Below are 28,000 nucleotides of genomic sequence, written 5' to 3'. Positions count from 1 at the left end.
TAAGATGTTTCTTCATGAAACTTCCACCACAGTGCTTACTTCTAAGAGCCAGAGCTTCTTGATGCTTTCTGGAGGACAAACTGCTCCTTCCACCATATCCAGCCTGCAGTGTCACTAGTTCAGGGAACCAGATGGCTTTAACAGGGCTTCCATCTGAAGTATCTCCGATTAGACTGTACGTTCAAGGTTTTCTGCTCTCTGCCCTTCAACAATGGCTTAAGCTTTTTGCCTTCAAGCCCGTCAAACTTACAAGTTCTGAGGTTTTTCTTTCTTTCCTTCAAGCTCTTTAAAATACAGACATCATGGAAACATGTAAAATATCATGTATGAAATGAGAAAAAAAAAAAAGAGTCTTCTCCAATAAAATACAGACGTCACATTAATCTCTTTCATTTTAAAATATCATTTCCTTCTCACAAAGCATGTTGCTGTGATTCTCTTTCCCTTTTAGGAAAACAGAATTTTTGTATTCTCCAAATATTCCAGTTGGGATGGTTACACAGTAGTTTAATTAAAGCATTTTGTGATAGTTAAAAATATACTACTATAATTTATTTTAGCAAAACTGCTTACATAAGAATGTTCGCAATGATACAATGTTTTGCCTTAAATCCCTATAACTAAAACCTAAATGCATGGATATTCACACATTCCTTAAACTCTTATGGACATTAATAAAGACCTGACAAAGGATTTGTGTGCAGAATAAAGACTTCCTACAAATCAATCAGTAATAAAAAGACAACACAATGAACACTTGAGGACTTTTCACACAATAAAATGTACAAATGGTCACTAAACATATTAGCAATGTTCAAACTCCCCAGTCATCAGAGAAATGCAAATTAAAAGCACAGGAAGATACCACTACATATCTGTCAAAACCGCTAAAACTGAAGACTGACAAGTCAGTCTTTCCAAATGTACTTTTTCACTGTTTAAATGTTAATGCTTAAACTAACCTTTTTAGCCATCTGATTAATTGGGAATTATTTAAATTTTAAGGTTTGAAAAGGATTTTTTAAGAAGTTGTGAAAATGTTTTTTTTTTTTTTCAAAAATACAAGAAGACAAGACTACCTCATGAATTTTAAAAAGTCCCTACATAAAATTTTGGGCTTTTATGTGTCCGAGATAGAAAAAAAAATATTGTTAACTTTTTGAGACCTCATTACTGAGTAGACAAGGCTAATTTTTGTCTTAGAAAAAGGTTGTTTCCCCCCAAATGAGTATTTTACCATTTTGCCACCTGCTCAAGTAAACACTGGTGTTGGAGTCATGTAGGAGTGGAAAATAAAAAATTAAAAATAAATCATTTATCACACATTTCACTCTTATTTTTTCTATAAAAATATAACTCTTTATTAAATAACATGCACAAATATCAACTAGTCATTTATTAAACAGATATGATTTAGAACAAGATTTAAAGAAATACAAATCCTTAGGTACAATTTAGTATCTTGTTCATGATATTTGAATAGTTAAAAAAAATCACTGATTAAACTAACCATCCTTTTATTTCTTTCAGAATCCTATATCATTTTAGGCATAGACTTCATTCCAAGTTTTTTTCTAGCATTTCAGAGCTTCAGAATATCTTTAATATCAAGAGCCCTTAACTACTTAAGTATAAATTCCTCCGGACAAGGCATTCACTTTTTTTTTTTCCTAAGCTATTCCAATTAGCTTTGAGTCACTTTACAGAGGAAATCTGCAGAGGCAGAATCATGGCAGACAGGCTCCAGCAACTTGAGGTACCGTTGAAGAGGGAGAGAACTGTGGTTAGTTTACTAAGACGCTGGGGTGACTAAAAAATGCCAGATTTCCGCTTGCTTGGTTTTTCTCTTCTGCAGCTTGTTCTGTTTGGCCAAAGAGTGATTTCATTTTTTTCCCCGTCCCCCATCTCTGGTTGAACCATCAGAACAAAATGCTGTATGAACTTCCCCTTCTTGTATTTTCTGTGACTTCAATGCTCAGTAATCTGGTTTTTTTACTTTTAGGCAAAGTATAAACAAAATTTGCATTAATTTTTTCATATTAAAAAGTATTGCTTTTATAAATTAGCTTTTAATGTTCCCAGCCTTAATAAACTTAACTTCAACAAAACCAGTGCTTTAAAATCTACCCTGCCTTTCTTGGCCTCATTTATCCAATAAAAAAGGCCAAAATCTTTCATCTAAATTTCTAAAGACTACTACATCCAATCTTTATAATAAAGTCCTTGCACTGTGTATTTTTCACATGTGCTGCTTTATTGCGCATGCCAAGTACAGTATGAATTAAAATATAAACTGAAGTAAAAATTCAAAACCCCTAAGCTTAATATATACCTTTGCACTCAAAAACTTCAATTTTACATTCTTTCCCATTAGCTGGGACTTCCAACTTGCTAGCTGAATTTAAATCACTTTATTCCTTATATATTCTCTTTACTTCTACTGGAATAAAAAACATCCAGTATTATAATTCAAGAAGGTATTATGGAAAGTTCTGTAAATTTTATTTCATATACTTATGATCAATTTTACATATAACCTAATTTTCTTTCCAAAAATGTTTAATAAGTTTAGCAGCAGGTTTCAAATCTGAAATATTCCTGAACATTTAACTGACATCATGTTATAGGAGAAACTGGACTTTTTCTACGTATATTGCTAATTATTTTACTAAAAAACAGCATACCAAATCTTACTTTAATTATAAAATTCTGAAAAGTATATGTTTTGTATCTTGATACAAGGAAAAAATACAACATATTAATTTTTCATAAACACTGCAGAGGTCAATAGGAATATGCCCATTGTTTTTACTTATTGTGACTACCAAGTATTTCTTTCTTGAGTACTCAGTTTTTATTTAAAAGTGCAAAGGTTATTAAGCTTAAAACATTATATTTGAGCAATGTAAAAAAGTTTTACAATGATTTAACATGACCAATAAAATTTATTAAACATATTTACATATATTCACAGATTCTTTCATACTTGAGTATTAAAATAGACATTTATAATTTCAGAATTTTCATTCAAAGGCATTTTTTGGGGGGAGGGAGAACAGGCTCTATCGTGAGATGAAGAAAGAGCTGTTTCTTTGCATGACTAATTCTAAATAAAATGTCCAACATAGTAAGCCAAAGGCCCTACCCTGGGAGACTGGTGTGAAACACCTTACACCACCGCCAGGCATCACTGTGGAGAGGGTTAAGTTACAGGGAGCATGCAGCTAAGTCACAGTCTCTACAATTCTGTGATGGCAACAAGCTAACGCAGACACGCATGCCTTATTTAAAGGTCCTGCTACCTCAACACACTATCACTACACTCCATACCATACAAACTACAACTTTGGTCCAATAAAACATTAGACAAAACAGTTTTACAATTATCTCTTTGTATATGTTTTGACTACCAATCCCTTTGTATACATTTTGACCATTAATTACAAGATTTACATCTGCACAATATGTATAAAATAAGTTATTAAAAAGGAAGACAATATTAAAACTTTCGAAAAGAAAGCTATACAATTAACTTACAGATAAAATAAACTGAAGAAATTTTGTGCCAAGTTTTCCTTCCACATTAGAAACTATTTGGTAGGAACTGCGCCTTTTAGTTTGTTGATCTATTTTAGCAGACTGTGACAGAACCTGAACACCTGCAGTCATCTCGTACACAGAGCGCTAACAGCTTCCAGCGCCATTAGCAGCCCCTCTGCTCCCTACTCAACTATGACATCTGCCAACAGGCTCTAATGTGAGTCACCTTCCACCAATATAAATAGTAGGGTTCAGTTAGAAACTGCTTGGATCTAAGATCCAAAATAATTCTTTTCATTTTTAATAAAATGACAGTGTTTACTACATCACCAACTTTAGTTGAACTTTACCAACAATTGTGAAGGCATAATATCGTATTTTTGTCAAAAGGCAGCATTCCACAGCATAACACTCTTGAGCCTCATTTGTTTAAGACACCATCAGGAAGTAACGGCTGCTATATAGGAGTCAATTCAAAGTCATCGTTAACATCAACCAGCGGAACGTAAAACTCCTGAATTTCATAGATGCTGATAGATTTATAGGTGGCAGGATCAAGTTCCTGGAGTTTGAGCTGCCATTCTAACCTCTGGACGGCATTTAAAGCTGCAGCTTCATGCTGTTGCCTCATTAAAAGACAGGTCTATTTAAGAGAAGAGAAGAATTGATTATTTAACTGCTTTGTTTAAAAATTAATCTCATGCATTGTTTCTTTAGGGAGCAAGATGGATATACTAGGGTATGTGAAGTTTCTGAGTTACGTCCATTTCTGGTTTACCCTGTCTTATATCTGTATCCATATACCAAATCCTTCTGGGCCTGTGACTTCATACTCATCTAACAGACTTCAATTTGAAACTGTTCTTTCAAGCAATACAATTGCAAATTATCAGAAGAATTATGAAAATCTAAGGAAGAGTGATTTTTAAAAATAATTCAAGCCAAACAATTTTCTTTACAGACTACTGGCAAAATAACATTTCTTCTCTCCCTGTTTTCCCCCCTCCTAACAAGCACGAAGACCCCCTTTAGAAAAGGCTTTTTCTGTGGCAGCTGCACCTTTGATACTAAATTGGACTCAAAAAATGGGGGGGATCCTTTTCTTCATTTATCTTCCAAAGTGCGACCAGCATGAGGATTCACAGCCTACCATCTTTCGTTTCCTAACCACTCCTCTATCACACAGCAACAGTTTCTACTGACGAAGGGGAAGCATCCAGTTAGTGAACTTCTAAACATACATACCTTTAATTTGTCGAATTTATCATCCACATCTTGTAACCATGACATGAACTGTCTTGCATTAAAGCGATCCCTCACAGAAGTTTTACTGTCATCAGACTGAAACAGTATAAAATAGTTGGATATTACAAAATAAAATAACCTACTTAAAAAAATCTATATGCCATTGTATCTTTTTATAGTATATTCTACTTTTAAAGGAATGATCAAAGTATATTTCAAAGAAAGATAACATCTAATCTGAGTATTTAAACAGGCTAATAAAATATTTCCATACTGAGCTGATTAGTTATTAGAATTATTAGGATGTTGGTTTTAGTAAGTAATTAGAGAGAACCCTACTGCTCTGTGAGTCAAAAATGTCTCAAAAAGGCATGTCATATGATGTATTAAATGCCTGTGACCTTATTAACATATAACTGATAATGAAACTCATTTTAATGTGACAGTTGGCTCAGACCTGGTGAAGAATCTGCCTGCAACTCAGGAGACTTGGGTTTGATCCCTGGGTGGGGAAGATCGCTGGAGAAGGTAATATCAACCCACTCCAGTATTCTTGCTTGGGAAGTCCATTCTTGCTTGGGAATGGCCAGAGGAGTCCGGAGTGCTGCAGTCCGTGGGGTCGCAAAGAGTTGGACGCAACTGAGCTACTAACAACTCTCGCTTATCACATATTGGGAGGAAACAACAACACGGAGGCACACAGGGCTCTGGGGCTGGTGTTTCTCCCAGGACTGATTCCTTTTAGGACCTATTCTTTGAAGAGTTTATAAGGAAATACTACACCGACTCTTAGTAATACCAGTTTTGGTATTTCTTTAAGATAGGCAATTCAAATGTCAGCTTTGTATCCTATTGTGTAATTTCAAATTGATTACATACTCCTTCAATTTTCTATTCTGTAAATGGGGTTAAGAGCATCTCTTTACATCTTGTTTGAGAATTGACTTGTGAAGGCCTCATTCTAATGCCCAGGCAACAGGCAGCACCAGGCCCACCAGGCAGCTGCCTCCATGACTGCCCCACCCAACCTGACCACCAGCACCGCCACAGGGGTATCCAGGCCTCAGGCAGCCCCACTACCACACTGCCCGCATTCTGAGCTGTGACCACTTTTGCCCTGGTCTTCAGGAAAGATGTGTTGACTATTTTAAATTTTGTCATTCAATCCTTTTTAATATTACAAGTTTATCTGGAAAATGAAGAGGTCTGATAAGAGAATAGCCTACCTAAGCAAGTGGACTTGTTCCTTAGACCCTCTGCAGCTCTGTTCACCTGGACAAGCCTGCTCCTCAGTCGAGAGAGACTGTCTACCAACTGTAAGGCCAGCTGTACAAGGACAGGCAACAGGCCCACAGTCGTTCTCAAGATGATGACTACGTTCTTCTGCTGACCGTGGCATGATCCTTTTTAGTCTCTGATCATTCTGGATTTACTAGGAAAATTCACTTCTTTTCAGAAATTCTCTTTATGACCCGTCTGGGACTCCTTTTTTTCTTTTTAAACAGATGAGAAAAATAAAGCCCAGAAAGAACTAAGTAATTTTCTCTGTAATATACTGTGTATACTTTGTGTTTCTATGGTTGGCCTGATTTATAACAGCATTTCCTGGGACTTCCCTGGTGGTACAGTGGATAACAATCTGCCTGCCAGTTCAAGGTACATGGGTTTGATCCCTGGTCCAGGAGGTTCCCACAAGCTGCAGAGTAACTTGGCCCTCGAGCCGCAACTATTGAAGCCTATTTGCCTAGAGCCCAGGCCCTTCAACATGAGAAGCTCCCGCCTGTGAGAAGCCTGTGCACTGCAACCAGAGAGTAGCCCCCACTCTCCGCACTAGAGAAAGCCTGTACATAGCAATGAAGACCCAGCACAGCCAAATAAATAACTTTTTAAAAAAAATCCAGCATTTCCTAGTCTTTTTGGTGATAATCCTTCATTGTCTTGTTTATACTATTATATTCTCTTATGATGGGTAAATTTCATTCTGGTTTATGAACCACAAAAAAATTCTGATGACTGATGTCTGGTTCTGGATTCCTGAAATTTATATGTGGCAGTACATATTTTCAAACTACAGCTACAGCTTCCCATAGTTCTTTTAATTTATCCCAACACCCAAGATCCAAATAAAGCCTAGCCTTCTCTCAGCACTGACTCAACCCGGGTTCTACCTGCCAATTTTTTTTAGCTTCCAGCTTTAAGCTTCCCAGTTACTTGAAGGTCAGGATCGGGGTATAAAATCCATGACAGAAACAATTTACAAGTTATCTATAAAATGAGGCTATCATAAACACACACGTATCTGTTCTGTAATTGTCTTGATTTAATGATATAAACCTGACGTTCAGAGAGCCAGGTGATCTGGAAGTGCTTCACTCATTTTCGCCTCTGTGCTTTACTGACTGCTGAACTCAGGTTTGTCCTGAGGATACCAACTGCCAGAGGTGCTGCTGTCCTGGGGGCACTGAGGCAGCAGGGAGACCTTACCTGGGCATCCAGGGGCACGCTGTACACTTCCGCATCCAGGAGAACCGTGCATGCGCTGAATGGCAGTGTCTGATTTGCCAGTGTCCTTGCAGCTCTGTAATGAACCCGAAGAACCTCCTGTTCATTGGATACAATGAGTTTTTCCTAGTTGAACAAAGAATTTAAAAAAAAACAAAAACTCTTCAACCACTTGTTTTTCAAAAAAAAAAAAAAAATCACTTAAAATGTTAAAAGAACTTGAATCTCAGAGCAGTTTTTCTTTCATAGTAAGGCTGAGAAATTTGATAACTTTGAGAATTCTAAAAGTAAATTTTCTTTCCAAAATTGGCAGTCTCTTTTAAAAAATGATCTTCTGAAAATGTACAATGATGGCTTTCATTAATAACATACAGTCATCTGCTGGTATCTGTGGGGGATGGGTTCCAGGACCCTTGTGGATACCAAAATTCATGGATGTGCAAGTCCCTTATATAAAATGGCACCATATTTGCATATAACCTACACACATACTCCCATATACTTTAAGTCATCTTTAGATTACTTACAATACCTAAGACAATGTAAACGCTAGGTAAATTTGCCAGTATGTGGCAAAATCAAGTTTTGCTTATTAGAACTTTCTGGAATTTTTTTTCCTGAGTATTTTGATTCACAGTTGATTGACTCCATGAATATGGAACCTGTGGATATGGCGGGCTCACTGTATTTACCAAGATATTCAATTGTCACCACTTAACTCCAGGACATTTTTGTCACCCCAGGAAGAAATACCCTGGGCCCACCAGCAGTCACTCTGCATTCCCCTTCTGCCTCTGACAACCTCAACTCTACTTCTGGTTTCTATGAATTTACTTGTTATGAACATTTCATACAGGTGGAATCAAACAGTGTGTGGTCTTTGTGACTGGCTTCTTTCATGTCGCATGTTTTCAAGGTTCATCTGTGTTGTAGCACACATCACTTCCATTCATTTTTACATTTTATTTATCTGTTCATCAGTTGATGGCTCCTTTGGGACACAGAGAATAAGGCTGCTATGAACATTCATGCTCAGTTCTTTGTTTGAATGTGTGTTTTTATTTATCTTGGGTAAATAACTATGAGTGGGATTGCTGGGTCATATGGTAGGTTTATGTTTAATTTGTTAACAAATTGCCAAAATGTATTCAATAGCAAACTCCGGGAGCTGGTGATGGACAGGGAGGCCTGGTGTGCTGCAGTCCATGGGGTCACAAAGAGTTGGACACGACTGAGTGACTGAACTAATTCAAGAGCAGTTGTGTCATTTTATGTTCTTGCCAACAAAGTAGAAGATTCCAGTTTTTCAAACCCTTGCCAACATTTGTTATTATCTGTCTGTTTATTATATGCATTCTAAGTGTTCTGAAGTGGTACTCCATTGTGGTGGCGTGGTGGCTGCTTCTCTTCTGTAACAGCAAGGCATTTGTAACATGGCTACATGCACAGATGAAATATACCACAAGCTTGTGGCTGAAATGGCTACTGATGTGGGTTATATGACCTACCTTCTTTCTGCTAACAAACTGTTCACTGATGTGGGTCATGCAGTGTTGTGAGCTGTTTGAGTGCGTCTTTATTTGCTTTTCTCTTTGTAATACTATAAATTTATTTCATTCATTTACAAGCATTATTCTGAGCAAAGGTTTTATATAGGAATCCATGGCACAAAAAAGGTTAAGAACCTCTACCCTCGAGAATCAATCATGAATGAAGAAATTACATACAAGGTTTTACTTGTATAAGAATCTATGTGTCTGTAAAGAAGGGTCATAACTTACATCACATTTTCAGAAAGTCCCTGATCGTCCCAGAAGAGATATAGAAGGTAATTTATTATTTTTATCAATCCAAGTTACTTAGATGATTTCTATAAATAGACAGGTTTGTTCTCTTGTCATTCATGCCAAAACTAACCACCAGAGACTGGAATACTAAAGCAGACCAAAAGGACCAAGGAGTGCAGCCTCAGTATGATTCTGCACCATGGCAGCTGGTACCAAGCAACAATCTCAGAACCTGGAAACCCATATACCTATACAGGAATTCACTGCTACCAGCCTGCAGATTAGGCAAATAACACTGAGAAATTTTAAGAGGTTTCTGTATATCAAATAAATACTGAACATAAATTGTAACACAGGAATGGCTATCCAAAAACAGGCTTAAAAATTCTCTAACTGCAGAAGAACAAAGATAAAATCAAGCCATTTCCCAAAATGGTTCTAAATAAGGAAGATTCACTAATAAAAAACTGTAGGCCATCATAATCTACTGTTATTTTTTGCATAAGTGAATTTAAACATTTCTTACCCTTTCAATACTGTGCTGCAAACGTAGTTTCATCCTGACAACTTCCTGTTGTCGAAAAAGCTCTTTAAGTGGATCTGACAGTGAAGGTGGGGGTGTAATCTAATTAAAAAAAAAAGTTGAAAATATTAGATTACATTTACAATAATCAGCTATTTCTATAAAATTAAAACTTTGTAGTGCAGAACGTAATGAAAACATAAATTCTTACGTTCTTTGAATTAAATAATACAGTAAGTAACAATTTCACAACTGGTTGTTACTTTTCAATTTCAACTCTTTGAAAGAAAGCAAAACATTACACATTTGAAACGCTCTGAAAGAAAGCAAAACGTACACATTTTACTTCTGAGGCCACAGCAAATCCCAAAGAACAAATGAGGATGGAGGGAGTTGTTTGTCGCAGACACGTTTTAGAGCGTCAGTATGTGACAGTTCACAGAGAGGGAGGAAGGAATAACACACACACAAAGACACCACACAACAGTCCTAAAGATGATGGCAGTCTGAGTGTACAGTAGGTAAAGTCTCTCCGTAGACATGATAAAATCCAAACACAAAACTGCAGAGTCTTATATTTAGTGAATTAACTTTTATAAAAATAGATGAAACTGTCTTTTAACAGAGCTGTGGTTTTCAAACTTCATTACAAATGTGATATCTCACTTTGTGTATCCATTCTCCAAAGAGCTTATGGTAGTTCACCTCTGATTTGATCATTATCATGAACTGTGCTTTTTGACAGATGCTGGAGCTTAAGAAAGCTGACTCAGTCTCGAGCACACTCTTGAGCGTAAATACAGAGACACCCAAGTATGGCAGCAACTGTCTGTGACCCCTGCATATTCTCCCTCTGCCCCCAGCTTTTATTAACTGTCAACGTACTCGAGTGAAGAAACAAAGGTTTCTCAGAACATCCTGGCACAAAGCAATAACTTTGGGGGACTCTTTTGGCAGGGGCACAAGGAGATACTGACATGTGGCTGCAGGGACAGTGCAGTACTATACCTGAAACACTTGCCGAAGACGCAAAATTGGACCTAATCAAGACTCTATAAACAGTAAACAGTTTAACACCACTAGGATTCAATCAGTTGAGTCAATGCAGACTATTCTATAAAACAGCTTATTGGGACTGATCATTTTTCAGGTCTCTAATTATACATTTGATTTGTGTCTTAAAACTTCTTTAAATTTAGTAAGAGGCAAGAGTACACTTTGGTGCTATTATTTCAGTTTTGAAAAGTCACACAGGTGATCCTTCAAGTGGCACAGGGAAAACACCTCCTCCTTTGAGACTGGAGTGTCAGAGAAGGCTTCTCTGAGAGGGTCATGCCCGAGCTCCACCTTAAAGGAAGAGCCAGAGTAAAGAGTTCAGAGAAGTTAGTTGTGGGGGAAAAGAGAAAGGAGGGAGGGAGCTAATTCACACAGGACAGAACAATACGATCACTGCCTGAGACAAGCAGTCTGGTGTCAGGAGGCACCTACAGGCAGGCCTGAGTTCCTGGAGCATCAAGTGTGAGAGCCGAGAGGGCAGTATGGAGAGAGCAGCAGGGCCCAGTACTACAGGTTGTAGTCTACCCTGCACACTGTGCTTCTCCAGGCGTGACTCACAGAACGCTGGGTCCACAAACATGGTTTACAGGAAATGGTCCGAGAACAAGTGAGGTTGGGAAACACTGTGTATGGATACACACACACACACACACACATATACACACACACACACATTTATTTACATATCTCATAATTAACAAATTAAATTTTAATAGTTTTAGGAATCCTACAGTGAAGAAATCTATTTTTTGATTAATGATGTTTCCCAAACTTATTTGGTCATGAAAAATATCCCTCTTTCCCCACTGAAGAAGGTATTTAATTAACACGCTGTGGATCACATTATGTGTAACACATTGGGGTAAATTTTATATGTAATAGGGAACCAGGGAAAGGTCTTAATAGCTCACAGCTGTACTGGAGAACAGCTATTGGGGGACGTGACTATAAGCAAGGAATGAAGGAAGCAGGTCACTGCTGCACTGGTGTGAGAGGGGGAGGCAGAGAAAGGGATGGGGTCTAAAACTGTGGGTGACTGAGGATAAAAAAGAGGGAGCAGCTGAGGACTCACAGGACTGGATGGCTGCTAACAGAGACCACAAGAGGGGACCTGAGGAGAGAGAAGCAGGTTAGGGGCAAGTTCAGTGCTGAAATGTTGAGTAGACCAGCTAGTATAAAAGAAGCCAAGGAGAGAGGTTTGTGCAGAATATACAAATCTGGGAATTCTCAAAATACATGCGTCTGTAGAGAAGGAGTATGTGGAGGTTTTTTGAGGACACTTTCCCTCTGCTTTCTCCTCATCTTGTCCTATGTTGTGGGACATTCAGAAGACATCCAGAAGCAGGTAGAACACAGTTACAGAAGTCAGTAGTGTATTCAGGGTTGAAGACAGAGGCAGGCATCATTCTCCAAGGGACCTGCAGTGTCCCAGCCCTTCATAAGATTATAGCTCAAAGGGAGAGGCAGGCCTGTAAACAGTTAACTGTAACATCCTGGGTAGGTTTAAGGAAGATATAAGCAATTCTGTTCCGACAAGATCCTGCCCAGAGTGACATCACAGCTCACTCGATGACGGAAGAGGAGAGAAAAATGGCCCTGGCGAAGCATTGCATGTAGAGCGAAGAGCACAGCCAAAGGACCCAGGCAGTGAGCAGAGACTCCACAGAAGAGGGAGCTCAGTGTGGCTGAAAGGCTGAGTGACTCGGACAAGTGGTGAGATGATGAAGCAGGAGTGGGGAGATGGGTCAATCGGCTGCTGTGCTCAGATGTGGGTTTTTTTATGTGTGGCCAATGGGGAGCCAGCAAATCACAGCTGAGATACTTCAACAAGGAAACAGCTTTTTATTGTTTTTAAAGAGACATAAGTTTAATAACAAAAGGAAAGTGCCAAAAGAAAGAAACTAGGAGAAGGAAGCAGTGGAAAAGTTGCTGCAATGCTGAAGTGAGAGATACTGACAAGGGCCCTGGGACAGGCAGCAGAGAACGTCGATTCTGGAATGAGTCCTCAGATCTAAGGGATAGAACCAGGTTAACTGATGGGTTTCTACTGTGGTGTCACCACCAATAAATAACGTATTTCTCAGGGAGTGGTTGGGGGGTCCTGTTCCGAGGTCTGAGGTCAGAGTGGGTGCCATTAGACCTGCCTTCTGGAAACAGAGTTGGAGGCCAAGGCTCCGCAGCAGCTCAAGATAACCATCCCCATCCCACCCCCCACCAGGGCATGCTCCCCACCTGAGGCTCCCACAGGTGCAGGCAGTCACTGCACTCACCTCAGGGCACCTGCCTGCTCTCCTCAATTCTACTTCCCGCACACACGCAGGCACAGCTCCTGACAACTCCCACCTACGACCCTCCTGGAAAACCCTCAGGGTCAGCATACTGGGAAACCAAGCCTGGGACATGTGCCTGAGGTCATTTAACTGACTGTGCCCAGGAGGCTCCTGCCATCTGATTCTAGAGATGACATAGCTCGACAGGACATTTTGGGACTAACTGTGCATTGAAGGCTGCTGAAACCACAAAAAGAGACAGGACCTCGCTGACTGAAGAATTAACTCCTGGAGAACTTTGATGTTTAACGGGTTGGTACAAGAGCCGTAAGAAGACAGAAAAAAATTAGTGAGGTAAGAGAACCAGAACAGCACACCATCATGAAAAACCAGGAAGGTGAGGAGTTTATGAAGAACCAGATGGTCATGAAGTCGAACGTGACAGAGAGCAAGCAGAAAGAAAAAGGGAGAGGTCAAACAATGAGTCAATTCGGAGCTCATGGGGGATCTCTGCCAGTGCACACACAGTAAGAGTATGAACAGGAAGTGACACAGAGGGGACACTGGGCACAGATCACTCTCTAAGGTGCGGTGTGAGATCACTCACTAGGCGTGACCAAGTGCCACAAGTAAGGGATAACTTTTTTCTCCCTAGGATGAAGGAGACCCAAATATGTTCAGTTGATGGGTAATGGCCACTGAAAAGAGAAACTGTAAATATAGTAGCAAGGAGTGTTCTCATACAGAAAGGTTCCAAAGAAGGCTGGAGGGAATGGAATCAAAACGACAAGGAAAGGAGTTACCCTTCAGAGAAATAAAAGCATTAACTCCTTATGGTTGAAAGCAGCAGCGGGTAAGGAACAAAATACCGAGGACCAGTGCTGTTCAATAAGGCAGCACAGACCACACACGACTCCTGAGCACTGACTGATGCATGGCTGGTCTGAACTGAGATGTACTGCAAGCCAGCCTGGTTTCAAATACTCAGCACCAAAAACAACACTTATGTAGACTATCTCAAAAGCTCTTCTATACTGATTATATTTTCACATAGAATTGTGGGTATATTGGGTGAAATATTAATTTCACCCATCTCCTTTTACTGTTTAAAACGTCAAAAGTCAAATCACTCAGTCATCTCCGACTCTTTGCAACCCCATGGACTACACAGTCCATGGAATTCTCCAGGCCAGAATACTGGAGTGGATAGCCTTTCCCTTCTCCAGGGGATCTTCCCAACCCAGGGAATGAACGCCGATCTCCCGCATTGCGGGCAGATTCTTTACCAGCTGAGCCACCAGGGAAGCCCAAGAATACTGGAGAGGGTGACCTATCCCTTCTCCAGCATATCTTCCCGACCCAGGAATCAAACTGGGGTCTCCTGCATTGCAGGTGGATTCTTTACCAACTGAGCTATCAGAGAAGTCCCCATTAAAATGTGGTTACTAGAAAACTGAAGACTACACACGTGACCTCCATCACATTCCTACCAATGGGGCTCTCAGTGTATGTCAAGCGAGGCTACTTACTGTGGGTATGCAGATCTTGCTTAAGGGGTTTCCGTCCAGGAGATACGACCCATTAAACGTCACGTATTCATCATAATACTGAGGTGCCTGAGGGATCACACTACATAACAACTTGCGCTTTTCTTCAATCTTTTTTCTTATGTGCAAGTATTCAAAATAGGGATTTGCGCGCTCTGAGCTGTATGGCTGAATCTCATCGAGCTTCAGCGAGTCTACAATGGCGGCCAGGGACTGCTGGGTTTTCTCTTTTGCTTGCAGCAGAGAAGGACTCACTTGCACCGGCTGAGGCACCCGGGACACTTTCCTTTTCCGCGGGTGGTGAATCTGAGGGTCGTCCTCCTCAGTTAATCTTATTCTTCCTCGAGGGGACGCAGACTCACTGTCTTTGTCTGGCAACAGTGCACAGCTGGCCAGAAGCTGCTTGCTTTGACTGGCTCCTGTGTTTCCTTTGTTTCTGGTCATCCTTTGAGGGATCTGGCTTTCAGGTTTATCATCTTCAGCACTTTCCTCTAGTTCTACTTTAACTAAGTGTCCGTATTTATGCATTTCTGGTGGAGCCGATGGCTGTGGATGGTTCTCCAGACTCGATAAAGTACTTTGTTGTGACTCCTCATCCTCGATGGAAAGCAAACACTTCTCACTTTCAGGACAATGTTTTGGATTATCTGGTTCACTCAGGTTTCCTTTTGGCACCCCTACATTCATTTCACATAAATCAGAATCACACTTATCATTTAAGTGAGTCAAAACCAAACTCTCCAGTTTGTTTTCCTTTTCATGTGAAGTATCCTGAGTATCAGAAGTGCTTTTTTCAGCCTCATGGCCACTGGAAGACTTAAACATTAGCTTGCTAAATGCATAATGAGGATTTGGCTGGGAAGACCCGTCACTTCCATTAAAGTCCTTTTCTGATGGCAATACTGGCAAAGTACTAGCTTTCTCAAAATTTGGTGCTGCTTCTTCAACAGTGCTTTCAGAGTACACTGGGACAAAGGCATCTGTCTTCTGAACGTCTGTTAGGACAAAAGTATTTTCCATATCTTTTGTAGGTTCAGTATCAGTATCCAAAACAGAACTGATCATTTGAATTGCATTTTTCTGCTGTAGAATACCTGGTTCTTGAGTGGTGACATAGGACAAAGAAGTATGTCTGGGAATAGATTCAGCATCTGAAAGTGATTGGCTATGCGAAGAGCAAGGTTGCTGGGAAGGAAGGACGGACGCTGGATCCTGAGCACAAGTGTTTGCCGGCAATTCAGTCTGGTGCATGGACACAAAATCAATATTCTGTTCTCTCAATACTTTGTTTTCAGGATTACAAAAACCCTGAACAGAAGAATCTTGATCAGGTGCAGCAGAATTTGGGCAGCTAAAGTCTCCGGTGTTTAACGACTCCATCTCCCATGACTTACTTTGGATCACACCAACCTGATTAGAGGACTCTAAGTGCACAGGACTGCCCATCAGCATGCCCAAGGGAGCAGTGCCCTTGATGACATTTGTATCAGTAGAATTATATTTGCTGTTTATAGATCTAGTTGGAGAGGCTGCAAAACTGGAATGTATGTTGGACACGCTCAAAAGTTCTCTTTCAGGCACGTTGGAGGATACCTCAGATTTGGGAGAAGGACAAATCTCTCTTGGCACAGCTGAGCCATCTTGACTGCCCTCTTCTGATATTGTTTGGAATTGCTTTGTATGCTCACAAATGACAGAGGGCATGCTACATCTTCGGGCTTCTGCAGCTGATCTCCCTTCATTTGTAACTAGTTTAGCATCTTCGACAGAAGATGCCCGGAGATGGGAGGTCAGAAGCCTGCTAGCATACGATGCTTTAATCCGCTCTGATAGATCAGTCAGGCTATCCAGCTCCCTGTCATGAAGGGCAGGAGATTTGGCAACTGGCAAAAACGGTGACTGGGAAAAGGACATTTGGGAATCCGAACCCTCTAACATAAAGTCTGAGTCATACTCAACTGGAGGCCTTGGGGTTGTCATTGTAGTAAGGCAGGAATCTTCTGAGCTAGCCACTGAAATCAAGGAGACAGACCTGGAGCTGAGACCTGGCTTTTCACTTTCTGATCTAGGAGACCTGTTCAAGCTATTATCTGAAACAAAGGATGACTTGCCTAAACTCATCGTATTTTTGGTGTCCACAGATTGGGATCTATTACTTACAGCATCTTTACAGTGTTTCTCCTTAATGTAAGTATCAGTCAACTCAGAACTCTTTGATCTAGTAAGTTCTTTATTTTTGGACTCAGCTAGTGCATGCTTTGTTTTTTCTTTATCTTTTACTTTAAGTTCTAAACAACTGCGATTTCTCAACCGTTCCTTTTCTTTTTGCTTAATCTTTTCCTTGTGTTTTCTGTGCCACTGCTCTATTTCCAAGTCTTTAAGGCTCAGCATCCGTTCAAAGCTGGTCTGCATTAAGTCGTCATTCACAAGCCTCTTTTCTTTGGGCCGAGTATCTTTTGATGCTGGTGATGACTTCGGTTTAGGCTTATCTGCTTCAGATTTTAGTTTGAGTGAACTACTCAGAATTTTATCCTTATGTTTGTCTCGTTCTTTATATCTATCTATATCTTTTTTATCTTTTTCTTTTCCATCAGGAGTTCTCAAAGGTTCATCTTTTGTTTTTTCTTTGAGAGAGAGAGTTTTTTCATGTTGTGCTTTATTACTGTCTGTTATACTTGACTTTCTCTCTTCCTGGAAGTGTTTGGAATTACTTATATTTACACTGTCTCTAGATTTGTCCTTTTTATCTACCTCCCTATCTTTTTCTTTATTTTTGCTTTTTTCTGATTTAGTATAGTCACTATTATCTGATGGCTTGTTTTTTTTTTCCATCAAGTGCTTCTCTTTGCTCTCTACTGGATGTCTCTCCTTCTCAGGTTTTTCTTTGTCATGTTTCCTATCCATCTTTTCTCTACTTTTATCTCTGTCATCGTTTTTTTTAATGGTAGTAATGTTTTTTAGCTTCTCACCTTCTCTATGGCATTTTTCTGTGTGATGTGAATATAGCTTGTCCTTTTCTTTTATTCTGTCGACACATTCACTAGGATCTAATCTGTCTTTCTCTGACTTATGCTCATGTTTTATCTTCTTCTCTTTTTCAGAATTTTTTCTGTCAGCCCTCTCAATGTCCTTATCTTTAGTTTGAAATCGTTTCTCAGATTTTTCCTTACTTTCTTTCATATGCTTTTCAATTTCTATTTCCTTTTCCACTGAATGTAACCCTATAGTCTCTTCAGTGGCACTTACACCTAAAGAGCTGAATTCTGTTTCTTTATCTGTAAGTACGTTCTCTCTGTCATCTTTTAAATCTTTTATTTTTTCCTCCCTAAAAGATTTCTCACTTTCCTTTTTAATCTTTTCCCGTTCTTCTTTAAAGTTTCTCTCTTTGGAGATATGCTTTTCCTTAGTTGATTTATCATCTTTTATGTTTTTCTCCAACTTTGACTTTTTTTCTAACGTTAGGGACTCATGTTCCATACTTAAAAATAGATCTTCGGTTTCATCACTTTTAAAAAAATTCTCTTTCCAAAACTCTCTATCAAATTCCACACTCCGTTGCAGCTCTTTAGTACCATCCCTACTTTTGTATTTTTCCTTTTCACCTTCAATTTCTTTTTTATGCTTTTCTTTTTCCCTTTCTTTATGTTTTAACTTATGTTTTTTTAATGTTTTACCCTCTTTATCCATTTTTTTCAGTGTGCAATCTGAATTTTCAAATGTTGGACTGTGATCATCATCTTTTATTTTGGCATTTGACTTTTCACCAAATTCTAAGTGGAAATCTTTATGATGTTTGTTTTTTTCCTTATGCTTACAAGATTTTACACTTGAACTTTCTGGCAAGAATTCAGATTCTATATTATCATACCGAACAAGATCAGGCTGTAATGACATTTCAGAACTTCCTGGTGATAAACAGGTTTTAGAATGTTCTTGTTTTAGTGGTGTTGACTGCTTTTCACTGAGTCCACAAGAATGTTTGGGAGATTTACCACTGGAAATATGAAATAAATGTAATGAAGTATCATCTTTCGGGCTAAAAGATTTCCTAAAATTCCCCTCATCTCTGGTCTTATCTGAACAATCTAGTGCAGTATTAACTGTCAAGTTTGTTACTCTGGTATTTTCTTTCCCCTCTTTTTCTTGCTTCAGCTCTTGGTTCTCTTTATTTTTGTTCTGGTTCTTTAATTTTCTTTTAACTTTGCCTTTCTGTTTGTGTTCATTTGAAACTCCATATTCCTTTTTGGTTTGAATATCAGAATTTGATGTTTCAGGGACAGAACATGGAGCAGAACACTTTTTGTTTTGAAGAATTTCTTCATCTGAACTTTCAGAACTTGAATACAAAACCCTAGATGGCTTTTGTTTTTTACTTTTAAATGATTTAGGATAGAAGGTTTTTTCCTGTTTTGCAAATAAACTACTCTTTTCTACTTCAGATTCATTCTCTTTTCGCAGTTCTTTCCTAAGAATATGCCTGTCATCAATCATTTTATTTATTTCCTCTTCATCATCATCTTTGAACTCATACTCATCAAGGGCAGATGGAAGAGGTGCTTTACTGGGAACTATCTGTTTACTTTCACAGATGAGAGAGTCTTTCTCTGTCTCAGAGTCAATATTTTCATCAACGCTGGAAGGATTTACAGACTGAGCCTCTTCAGAATCTAGAATATGAAAAAGAAAATCTCCTGTTAGTCAAGAGATAACTGTTAGGAAAATAATACTGAGAGAAAAACATAGCATATACAGCAAATACTTCAATTCTGAAAATTTTTCATATTTATATGTAAATAATACAATGGAAAAATATGTAAGAGCTTTGCTACAGTTTTGTGGAAAAGCTTCAGAGACTCTGCTTCAGTATGATACCTCATGACACCTGTAAAGCACACAATACACTGGATATACTATATATATATATAAACTAATATTAAAATGTATGAACAATATAATTAAAACTCCAAAAGGACTGGATTCAGGTAAACATTGGCTACTAATGTAAAAAATTAAAAAAAAAAATCATTTTGTGGCCATGCTATGTGGCATGTGGGATTTTAGTTCCCCAACCAGGGATCAAACTGGTGCTCTGAGATGGAAGGATAGAGACTTAATCACTGAACCACCAGGGAAGTCCCCTATAAAATTTTATATATATGTACATTTTCATATTTCCTGGAGAGAGATATTTAAGTAAAATTCTTTGATGCAGAAAAGATTAACAATCACTAACTTAAAAAGTTTAATGAAAATTAGTTTATTTTATATGCTTCAGAATTTTTTTTTACTACTAAAAGCATAAATGATCAAATGATTCCCAAAAGGACAGAACTTGAATAAAGGTGAACGGTTGTAACTATACAAGAAACATGATTGTCAGCTTTACCACCTGTTAAAAAAAAAAAAAAAAAAGAAAGAAAAAAAGAAATATATCCCCCAATTACAAAATCAAGATTGTAACAGACTGATATATAATTTGAAAAAAGCTACTTTATTCTTTAGTTCTTTTATAGATTTTTTTCCTTCCTAGTTGGGCATCTTTTCTTAGCTGAAATGTATGTTGTATGCATGGAGCCTGTAACTGAAAAGAAAACCCAGGCCTGTAAAATTAAAAGAAAACTGAAGACTCTAACCAAAAGAGGATAACATCAAACTTCACTTTTTTGGCTAAATATATAACAATATAAAGGTAATCAATTTATTTGAATACATCAAGTTTCCCCTAAAAGTGATCTAGCTCTCAAATATTCTTTACCTGGAAATTCAAATTGCAGACGCATTTTAGAGTGTCTGTAAGGTTCTGAGCACTGGACAAGAGCTCTGGAGAGATGTGGAGAAGATGTGGTAATATTCTAATACTATTAAGTGCCAGACACGTGGAATTAAAAAAAAAAAGAACATTTCTGGAATGACAATTGCTTGTAAGCGTAACTCCATTCCCAGTTCTTAACACTGCAATACAAAGCATCAAACTGTAGAACTTTATGATGCAAAAAAGGGAACAACTGTTTTGGAAGTAGTATTTGTTCTGCTCCTCAATTAAATAAATACAAGAATATGTACTTATATGACAGGTGTTATTTTCCTTGTTGGCACCTTATTTACAATTTGTTCTTGAGGACTTTTCTCCCTGTGCAGTTTTTAAGGAGTTGATGTTTTATGGTTTGTATACAACTATTCTATTTATATTTTTTCCCATTAGGTAAGTTTAACTGGAAACTGGGAATGATTTTTTCCCTTGTATATTTCTTAACACCTCAAGTCAACACTAGAATCAATCTTAAGTAAACATTTAGTATGCTTCTCTAGGCACAAAGTGCTCAGCAGGAGGTGTGATGTGATGAAAAGAACACAGCTCTGCAGAGTAACAGTGACTCAGCCTGATGATGGCTCAGATGGCTGTTGGCACCCAGTTTAAAGGGTGCAGGTACCCTTCTCCAGTCAGTACCTGGGAAAGGGGAGCAGGCTTCTCACAGCAACAGCACCGAATGGGGTGGGAAGGATATTAGGAACTTCAGGCAGACTTCAGGGTGTGAAAACAACTAACGTAACAAAAGGCAGCTCAAACACAACATGCCCCATTTCATATACAGCTTTTTTTCATTCAATAGTTGCAGACATTTTCTTTTAAAGTTGCATTTTCTTTATTACTGTTTTTCAGGGCTGCATGTTACACGGAGTTAATATGTAATCACGATATACCATGACGACAGTGTGGAGTTACCCCGGGAGGAGGATGGCAGCCTGGCTCTGGTCACTGAGTTGTACCCGCCCACCAGGCTCGATTCTCTGCATGCGGGCTCTCAGTATTGCCAATCAGAACCCTGTATGGCTCTCCTAAAGCTGGCCAGTCTGGGACCCCAGCGATGACTCTACTTCTCTGTGATGCCATTCTGCTGGCAGACCAGGTTCAAATCCCTTTTCTTCCCTAAGGAGTCCTAAACCTTTTTGATTTACTTTACCCAGGACTATGGATAAAGCTGGTTTTGGAATTCTGGCGCAGTAGTAAAAACAAACATGTTTGCTCCACCTCTCTTAGGATAGCGAGAAATTCACCTAAAAATCCAAATCCTCAAGCCCCTGTACTGAAAATGGCCATGGTCATTGTGATACGACACTGTTTTCAATTTGTTTCCAACTTTTTTGTTTTTACTATCTATTTAGTTACTAGATTTGAATTTGTATTTAAAACAGTTTACTGAATTATTTCTGATAAAAAATCTCCTTAAAAAAATACTATGTTTATCATCTCAAGAATCTTCTTTGGGAAATTAGGGAGACAAGTGAGAAATAAGCAATCACTAAAGCATTAAATTTTTCATTAAAGCATTTTGTTACCTGTGAAAAAGTACTAAATAACAAAACTTAATTGATTAAAAATGCAATACATTTGAAAGTTGCTCTTGTACATCTCAAGGCCTTATTTGGAAAATAGTTTTCCTGAAATTGAAATCATGGAGATGCAGTAAGCAAAATCCAGATTTTGAGAAAAATTACCAGGCAAATGATTTTTTCAACAACAAAAAATTACAAGAACAAAAGAATGGAAGAGGATATTTACATGACACAGTGAATTCTCAAAATCTAATTCACACACTGTGTACTATAATCTACTCCTTTCTTGATAAATTCTTCACAAATATCTCTGACACCTTGTTCTAAAGTATGACAATTGCTCGTTGCTGTCACTTGGGAATTTTTCATCAAAATCTGAATGTCTGTATTTTCCTCTTAGACTTTTTTAACCTTGCACTTTAGTTGCAAATGAAATTCTAGGTTCAAAACAGTTTTCATACAACGTTGAGCCTGAAGCTGCACCCATCTTCTCACAACAGCTTTTAAGAACAAGAAATCAGTCACTCTGACTCTGATTCTGTGCCTCTGATTCTGGAAGTTTGTAAAATTTTAAACAATCTTTATCCTTGAAGTCGTGATGTAACTTGATGTGGGGTTTTCCCTTTCCATGCTTGTTTTTGCTTTGTACATTCCCTTTTGATCTATAAATATCTTTCTTCAGTTAAGAGACATCTTCTTCAACTAAAAAAATTATTTTCTTCCCAACAATTATTATTCTTTGTAAAAATAATATTGGATATGCTGGGTACGGTTTTTTTTAAACCATTTTTCTCATATTCCCAATGCATTTTTCAATGTTTTATGTGTTGCCCTTCTCTTAGATCTCAAATTAGATCTTCAGCGATGTCCAGTTTATTCTTTAACTCTATATGGAATGCTTACTTTCAGTAATGAAAAACATTTTGAATTTCAAGGACTTTCCTGGCCAACTTTTTCAAGGTGGCCTTCTGTTAGGGTTATTGGATCGACAGCCCCCACCATCATCCCAGCGTCTCCAAGCGCACTGAGAACTTACCCTTCTGCTTCCTACGTAATTTTCATTCTCCAGATCAACTGCTGTGCTTGTTCATTTTGGCCCTTCTTGTTTGTCTTTCAGTTGATTTTCCTCAACTCTCTGGATTTCTTTTCATACTGATAAACGGAAAAACTGGTTCCTTCAGCAGTTTAATGGAGGACCTCTACAGCAGGCATCCCCTGCATGTGTGCTCCTTGGTCCCTCGAACCGCAGTCTGTTGCTTAGAATGCGCCTGCAACAGGCTGGCTCTGAACTTCAGAGCCCCCGGGGCTCCACTGGGAGGGATATTTGAGTTGTTGCTTTGCTCCGCAATACTCTCCTAACCACAACCAGTATACTGAACCTGATTACATAAATATAACTTACATTCTAGTCAAGGAAGTAACATTAGAAAAAAAACACCGCATTTTAGGAAACATATCTTTATAGCTTCCATATCCCTAAATTGATTGTAAAATGCAGTCTAGAGACAGGAAAATAAAATATTGGGTAATTTTATACAGCTTATTCTAAATCTCCATTTCTAAAACTCAATTTAAAATAAAATAAAATAAACCTCAATTTTCCTAAGTAAAGGTTAGTTATTTTAATTTTACTGTATAGGAAAAAAGTAGTCATGTTTAGTACATTTATTTGGAAGTAAGTATGCTATATGGGAATATATTTTCACTGTATTTCTACAGTAACAGGTACAGGTAAAGGAGTTACAGCAAAGAATTTAGGGGTGAGCTGGGGAGAGAAGAGAGTATAATCAATAGGTGAAAACACTATGTCTAAAAGCGAAATTGACATAAAAAGTAAAACCAAGTACCACACCACTCTGTACACTCCCTTAGTTATACATGGCCTTTCTACCAACGTATCAGTCACAAAAAAATGAAGTCTATAAAGTATAAATTAATCAAGATTGTCCCCCTCTGAAAATATGACTGGTATCACTACAAAAAATTTGATGTCACTAAAGGAAACTGACAAAAATCACCCAGTCTCGGCTATTCCATCAATACGTGTGTGTATATATATATATGCATATATATATTTATATATATATTACATGGAGGTCCTTTAAACCATGAGTAGGTAAAACAGGATGATATAGCTAAGGCTAAACTCATTTATTCGTATACATACAATATTTTAAGTCAAAGGTCTTTTTTAAGAGTTCTGCCCAAATGTACCCTTCAGAGAGTTTTAGTCTTAAATATTCAGCAATATCTCAAGGACTAAAATAATGTGACAGACTCACTTTAAGTTGCTAGGCACTGGTAGAAATGCAGTTTATAAGACAAACCATCAAGCTAATATATTTTTAACAAAAAATCGATTCATTCTGAATTTGCAATAAGCCATTTTATATATGTCGGGCAAATACACTTAAAATTTCTTGATTATATTTAGATAAACTTCAAAGAGAGATATTGAGATTATTATTTTATGTAACATAAAAATTTAAAGACATATTCATTTGCAGACATCCAAACAACATACCAGCTGTAGTCACAATTTCCCATTTACTTTTTTGATATATGAGTAAGTAAAAAATATAGAACTATGCAATTTTTATAGACACTACTAAAGAGCAAATGCTTATAATAAATGGTAATTTAGGTATAATAATTTCTTTCCCTTTTTCTCCACTTAACAAAATTTGACAAATAAAATTTTAAAAAGACACTCAATCTTGAAATTAAAACTCTTAAGCTTTAGAGTTAGGTTGATATAATGAATCTACATAAAACACATGATAAAACCTGTATTGATTTTAAAGTATTGGCTTTCAAATAAGAGAACTATAGAGGTTTTGGTTGTTTAAGATTCAGGTAGAAGTAGTTGGTGATATTTAGAGAAACGTGTGAAGAATTAAAACCAGAACTCTGTGTATAAAGTGTACCATATATATCACAAAACAGAGGAGAAAAAGCAGAGTATGCAAAACATGGTGACGGAATTTCTTTTAACTGATCACTAAAGAATATCTATTGCCTATTATGCTGTATGCTCAGCCCTCTGCACATCACATGCCTTTTCATTTCTTGTAAGCACCTATACCACAGTGGTGGGTGAAGAATAAAAGTTGCTGAACACCAAGTACAGTGCTTACTCTATGTGACCTCTACCTGTAGTCTTTATGCTTCCAAGGTTAAAAGAAGCTTGTTTTAAAACTTCCTCAGGTGTGTCTTCTTCCTACTTACAATTAAACTGTTAACATCACATAATCCATTTAATAAAAATTTCTGGTCTATTTTGACTTATGTAATTGTTTTTTGTATCTCTTGATTTATTAACTGTTATAGTTCCGTATCTGCATGAATGGTCATATTTTCATAGTTCCTGAAATATAAAACTGAGGATATGAGTTTAACAAATGTGACAATATACTTAGAATAGTTACAATCTTTTAACATTAAGAAAATAAAGCTTTGAATTACTGGTCATTTTGTGTATTTTATAACACAGAAATGCACTCAGCAAACACCAGAGGGAAACAACGTATCACTGTCTTTTTGGAAGTTTCTTAATCTGTCTCATGGTAGACTCTAAACACAGACTGCCTACTTATGATGGAGTATTTCCTTGCTTAATCTGAAGCATTCAAGTGAGCAAAGCTTATAGCAGTGGCTTAATAAATATGGCCGGATTACTGGCAGTCAAAGCAATGTAAGGAAAGGGTGAACAATTATTTTTAACAATGCCTGGCATTTTCAACTTTACCCGCTGGGCACTTTGTTTACATAATAAAACAGGGTCTGCAAACCTGCAGCAGAATCTTTGGCAATTAATGAGTGTCAGAAAGCATGAGGAGGGGCGCAGTGAGACACAGAGTCACCCACTTCTCCGTTACCGTAATTCTGGTTCAGGAGCGTGGTCTGGTTCTCTGAATATGACTCAGCTTTCAGCAGGTTAGCAAGAAGCAAATATCTGTAGCAAATCCTATTATCAGATAGAATTTCTGTCAGGATGGTAATATGGAATAAGACTGTGGAAAAAGGGCAGAGGTTAGGGGAAAAAAAAAAACCACAGAATTATGCAGATTTAAGTGTCGTCGACTTGTATGCAAATCAGTTGTACTGACCAGGACATGAATTCCTCCAGCAATATCATAAATATCTGATGTGCATGACATAAAATGACTACTCAAGGAGGTTCACGAACTTGGGCCACCCTGCACATTGTTTATTACTAATCTGTGATGAAATGATGAAGTAACAGGCTTATATCAGAGGAAATCAGCGATGTCACAAGCACACTCTTGAGCTCATCGGACAGACACCTCTTGTCAGAGCATCCTCCTCGCTGATGAAAGAAGCCGTGCACTGGCGTTATGTTCTGGCACAAGCTCTGTGCCCTGGGGACCTGACACTCTGCAGAACAGTGCCTCTGAGCAGCACTGTCACAAAGCACAACACCTAATGGCATAAGCCGAACTCTAAAATGCTTCCTACAAAATGCCTTTTTATCTACTCCAAATTTAAGTTCTGAAATCCACAGCCAGTTATACTCTCTAACTTTGCAACACTTAAAGTGTATCTGTCACATGGATGACGTAACATACAAAATGGGTAACAATGCTGTCAGGCTTTACATGTACAAAAGTCTATGGGCAGTCAAATTAATACTCGATTAAATATTAATACATTCTAAATTTAGATTAGATGGTGTTTAGTCTGACAAGGACCTCATGTAAATTAAACAATAAATTTGGGTATTTTCATCAGTCTTTTTCAGCAACTTCAAAATCTTTGTATGATACTTACGGATAATTTTTACTGATGATTTTTAAATCATTCCTTGAGGGATTTTGATCAAGCAATAATTCAGGCACATTCACCATGTGGAAAATAAGTATGCTGAAAAATCAATACATAGCTGATGAACACATGAAACAGTATCAGTGAAAATCAAAAACGGTTCTAAAAGATGTGCTTTACTCTAATGAAACATGTAAGTTCAAATAAAATACCTAACTTCTTCCATGGGAAAAATTTATTGCAGCACTTCTTTCTCACAGAAAGATTTTTAACCAAAGCTGCTTTTCACTGCTATTGTTTTCTGAAGAGACCAGGATTACAAAGTCCATAAGCATAATAAATGGGAGAATTTACATATCATATAAAATGTTTCTCTTCTTCAAATCTTATTTTCTTACTTTCCTATGGAAGCTACGTAATTCAGTTATTATAATCCTTATTTCATACAGCACAAAGATGTTCAACTGACTTTCAGTTTGCACCTGGCAGATGGATTTACAAATACTTTGAAATTAAAGAAGTGACAGGGGTTAGGAGATAATCATGTTAGTATCTCCATTTCCTTCACCAGCTATGTCCTCCGAGCTCACAGATGGCCCCTCCGTGCTGAAGCACCAGAGGAGACCTTGCTGTTGCCAGACCAGGTGTTCCCAGACTCACCCAGTCTCCTTAACGGACAAACTCAGTCTACAGGTTCAGTGACTCTGGATTTGTGGGTAATGGAAACTTCTGGCATAATCCCTAAGGCCCAATTACCCCTTCCTCCAATTAAACAAATATTTGTTAATGTTAATGTCTGTACCAAACACTTCAGTCTACATTTATTGGAGGGTGAAGGAGAGAAAATATACACAAAAAGGAATGTTGCCACCTTTATAATTCCTCCTATAGTTTTAGCTCCCATCATTACAATTCCCACTACTAAACACTGCTGTCAACCCTTTAAAAAACATGTTTGTCTCTCTCTATTCCTCCCTCCCCCATGTCTCTTCTCCTTATAATCAGCCCGCCTTTTGGATGGGTGATAGTCAAGCAGAAGCCTTGATCCTTTCCTTAGTGGAATACGAGAGCAATCACTATTGCCGGCTCCTTTCAGAACTACTGAAAACATATCAGGCGTTTCCCCTAACATAACAATTCTTGAGAATTTCTTAGTATTTAAAAAACCCAATATCCTGAACCTTTTATGTGCTATTCACCTTAACTGAGTTTTATACAAAATTCCCCTGGAGAAGTACCTATTAAGTACACACTTAAAATTTTAGTCTTGTCCATTTTTTAAAGTCTGATATGGTGTTTTAAGTCATTTTTATTTTTTTTCTACAGGTCCTCCCTCTTTTCGTACAATCCAGCTGGGAGAAGACGCTGGGTGCAGCTCAGCACACTCCTCTGTCTGGGCCCCTCCTGCCA

General features: G+C 38.0%; 1 protein-coding gene across 7 annotated transcripts in view; it reads right to left on the bottom strand.

Moving 5' to 3' along the window:
- Nucleotides 1-2,233: 2,233 nt before the first annotated feature.
- Nucleotides 2,234-28,000, bottom strand: part of ANKRD12 (ankyrin repeat domain 12) — a 98,389-nt gene continuing 72,622 nt past the window's right edge. For 5 of the 7 annotated variants that reach the window (XM_024984609.2, XM_024984610.2, XM_059881045.1 and 2 more), the window contains 5 exons: nucleotides 14,453-19,137; nucleotides 9,601-9,699; nucleotides 7,270-7,413; nucleotides 4,786-4,881; nucleotides 2,234-4,183 (listed from right to left, as the gene is read on the bottom strand). In XM_024984609.2, the coding sequence (XP_024840377.1) occupies nucleotides 3,998-4,183; nucleotides 4,786-4,881; nucleotides 7,270-7,413; nucleotides 9,601-9,699; nucleotides 14,453-19,137 (5,210 nt within the window). In that variant the 3' untranslated portion in view covers nucleotides 2,234-3,997. Of the gene's footprint in view, nucleotides 4,184-4,785; nucleotides 4,882-7,269; nucleotides 7,414-7,529; nucleotides 8,279-9,600; nucleotides 9,700-14,452; nucleotides 19,138-22,841; nucleotides 26,591-28,000 lie in introns of those variants that run through there. The other 2 variants (XM_015460128.3, XM_059881046.1) reach the window with 2 other exon arrangements.

The sequence above is a fragment of the Bos taurus genome, chromosome 24 (genome assembly GCF_002263795.3).
Source record: "Bos taurus isolate L1 Dominette 01449 registration number 42190680 breed Hereford chromosome 24, ARS-UCD2.0, whole genome shotgun sequence".
In the NCBI taxonomy this organism is placed as follows: Eukaryota; Metazoa; Chordata; class Mammalia; order Artiodactyla; family Bovidae; genus Bos; species Bos taurus.
Note: the sequence above shows the minus strand (reverse complement) of the source record. Positions and strands in the feature narration are given on the sequence as shown.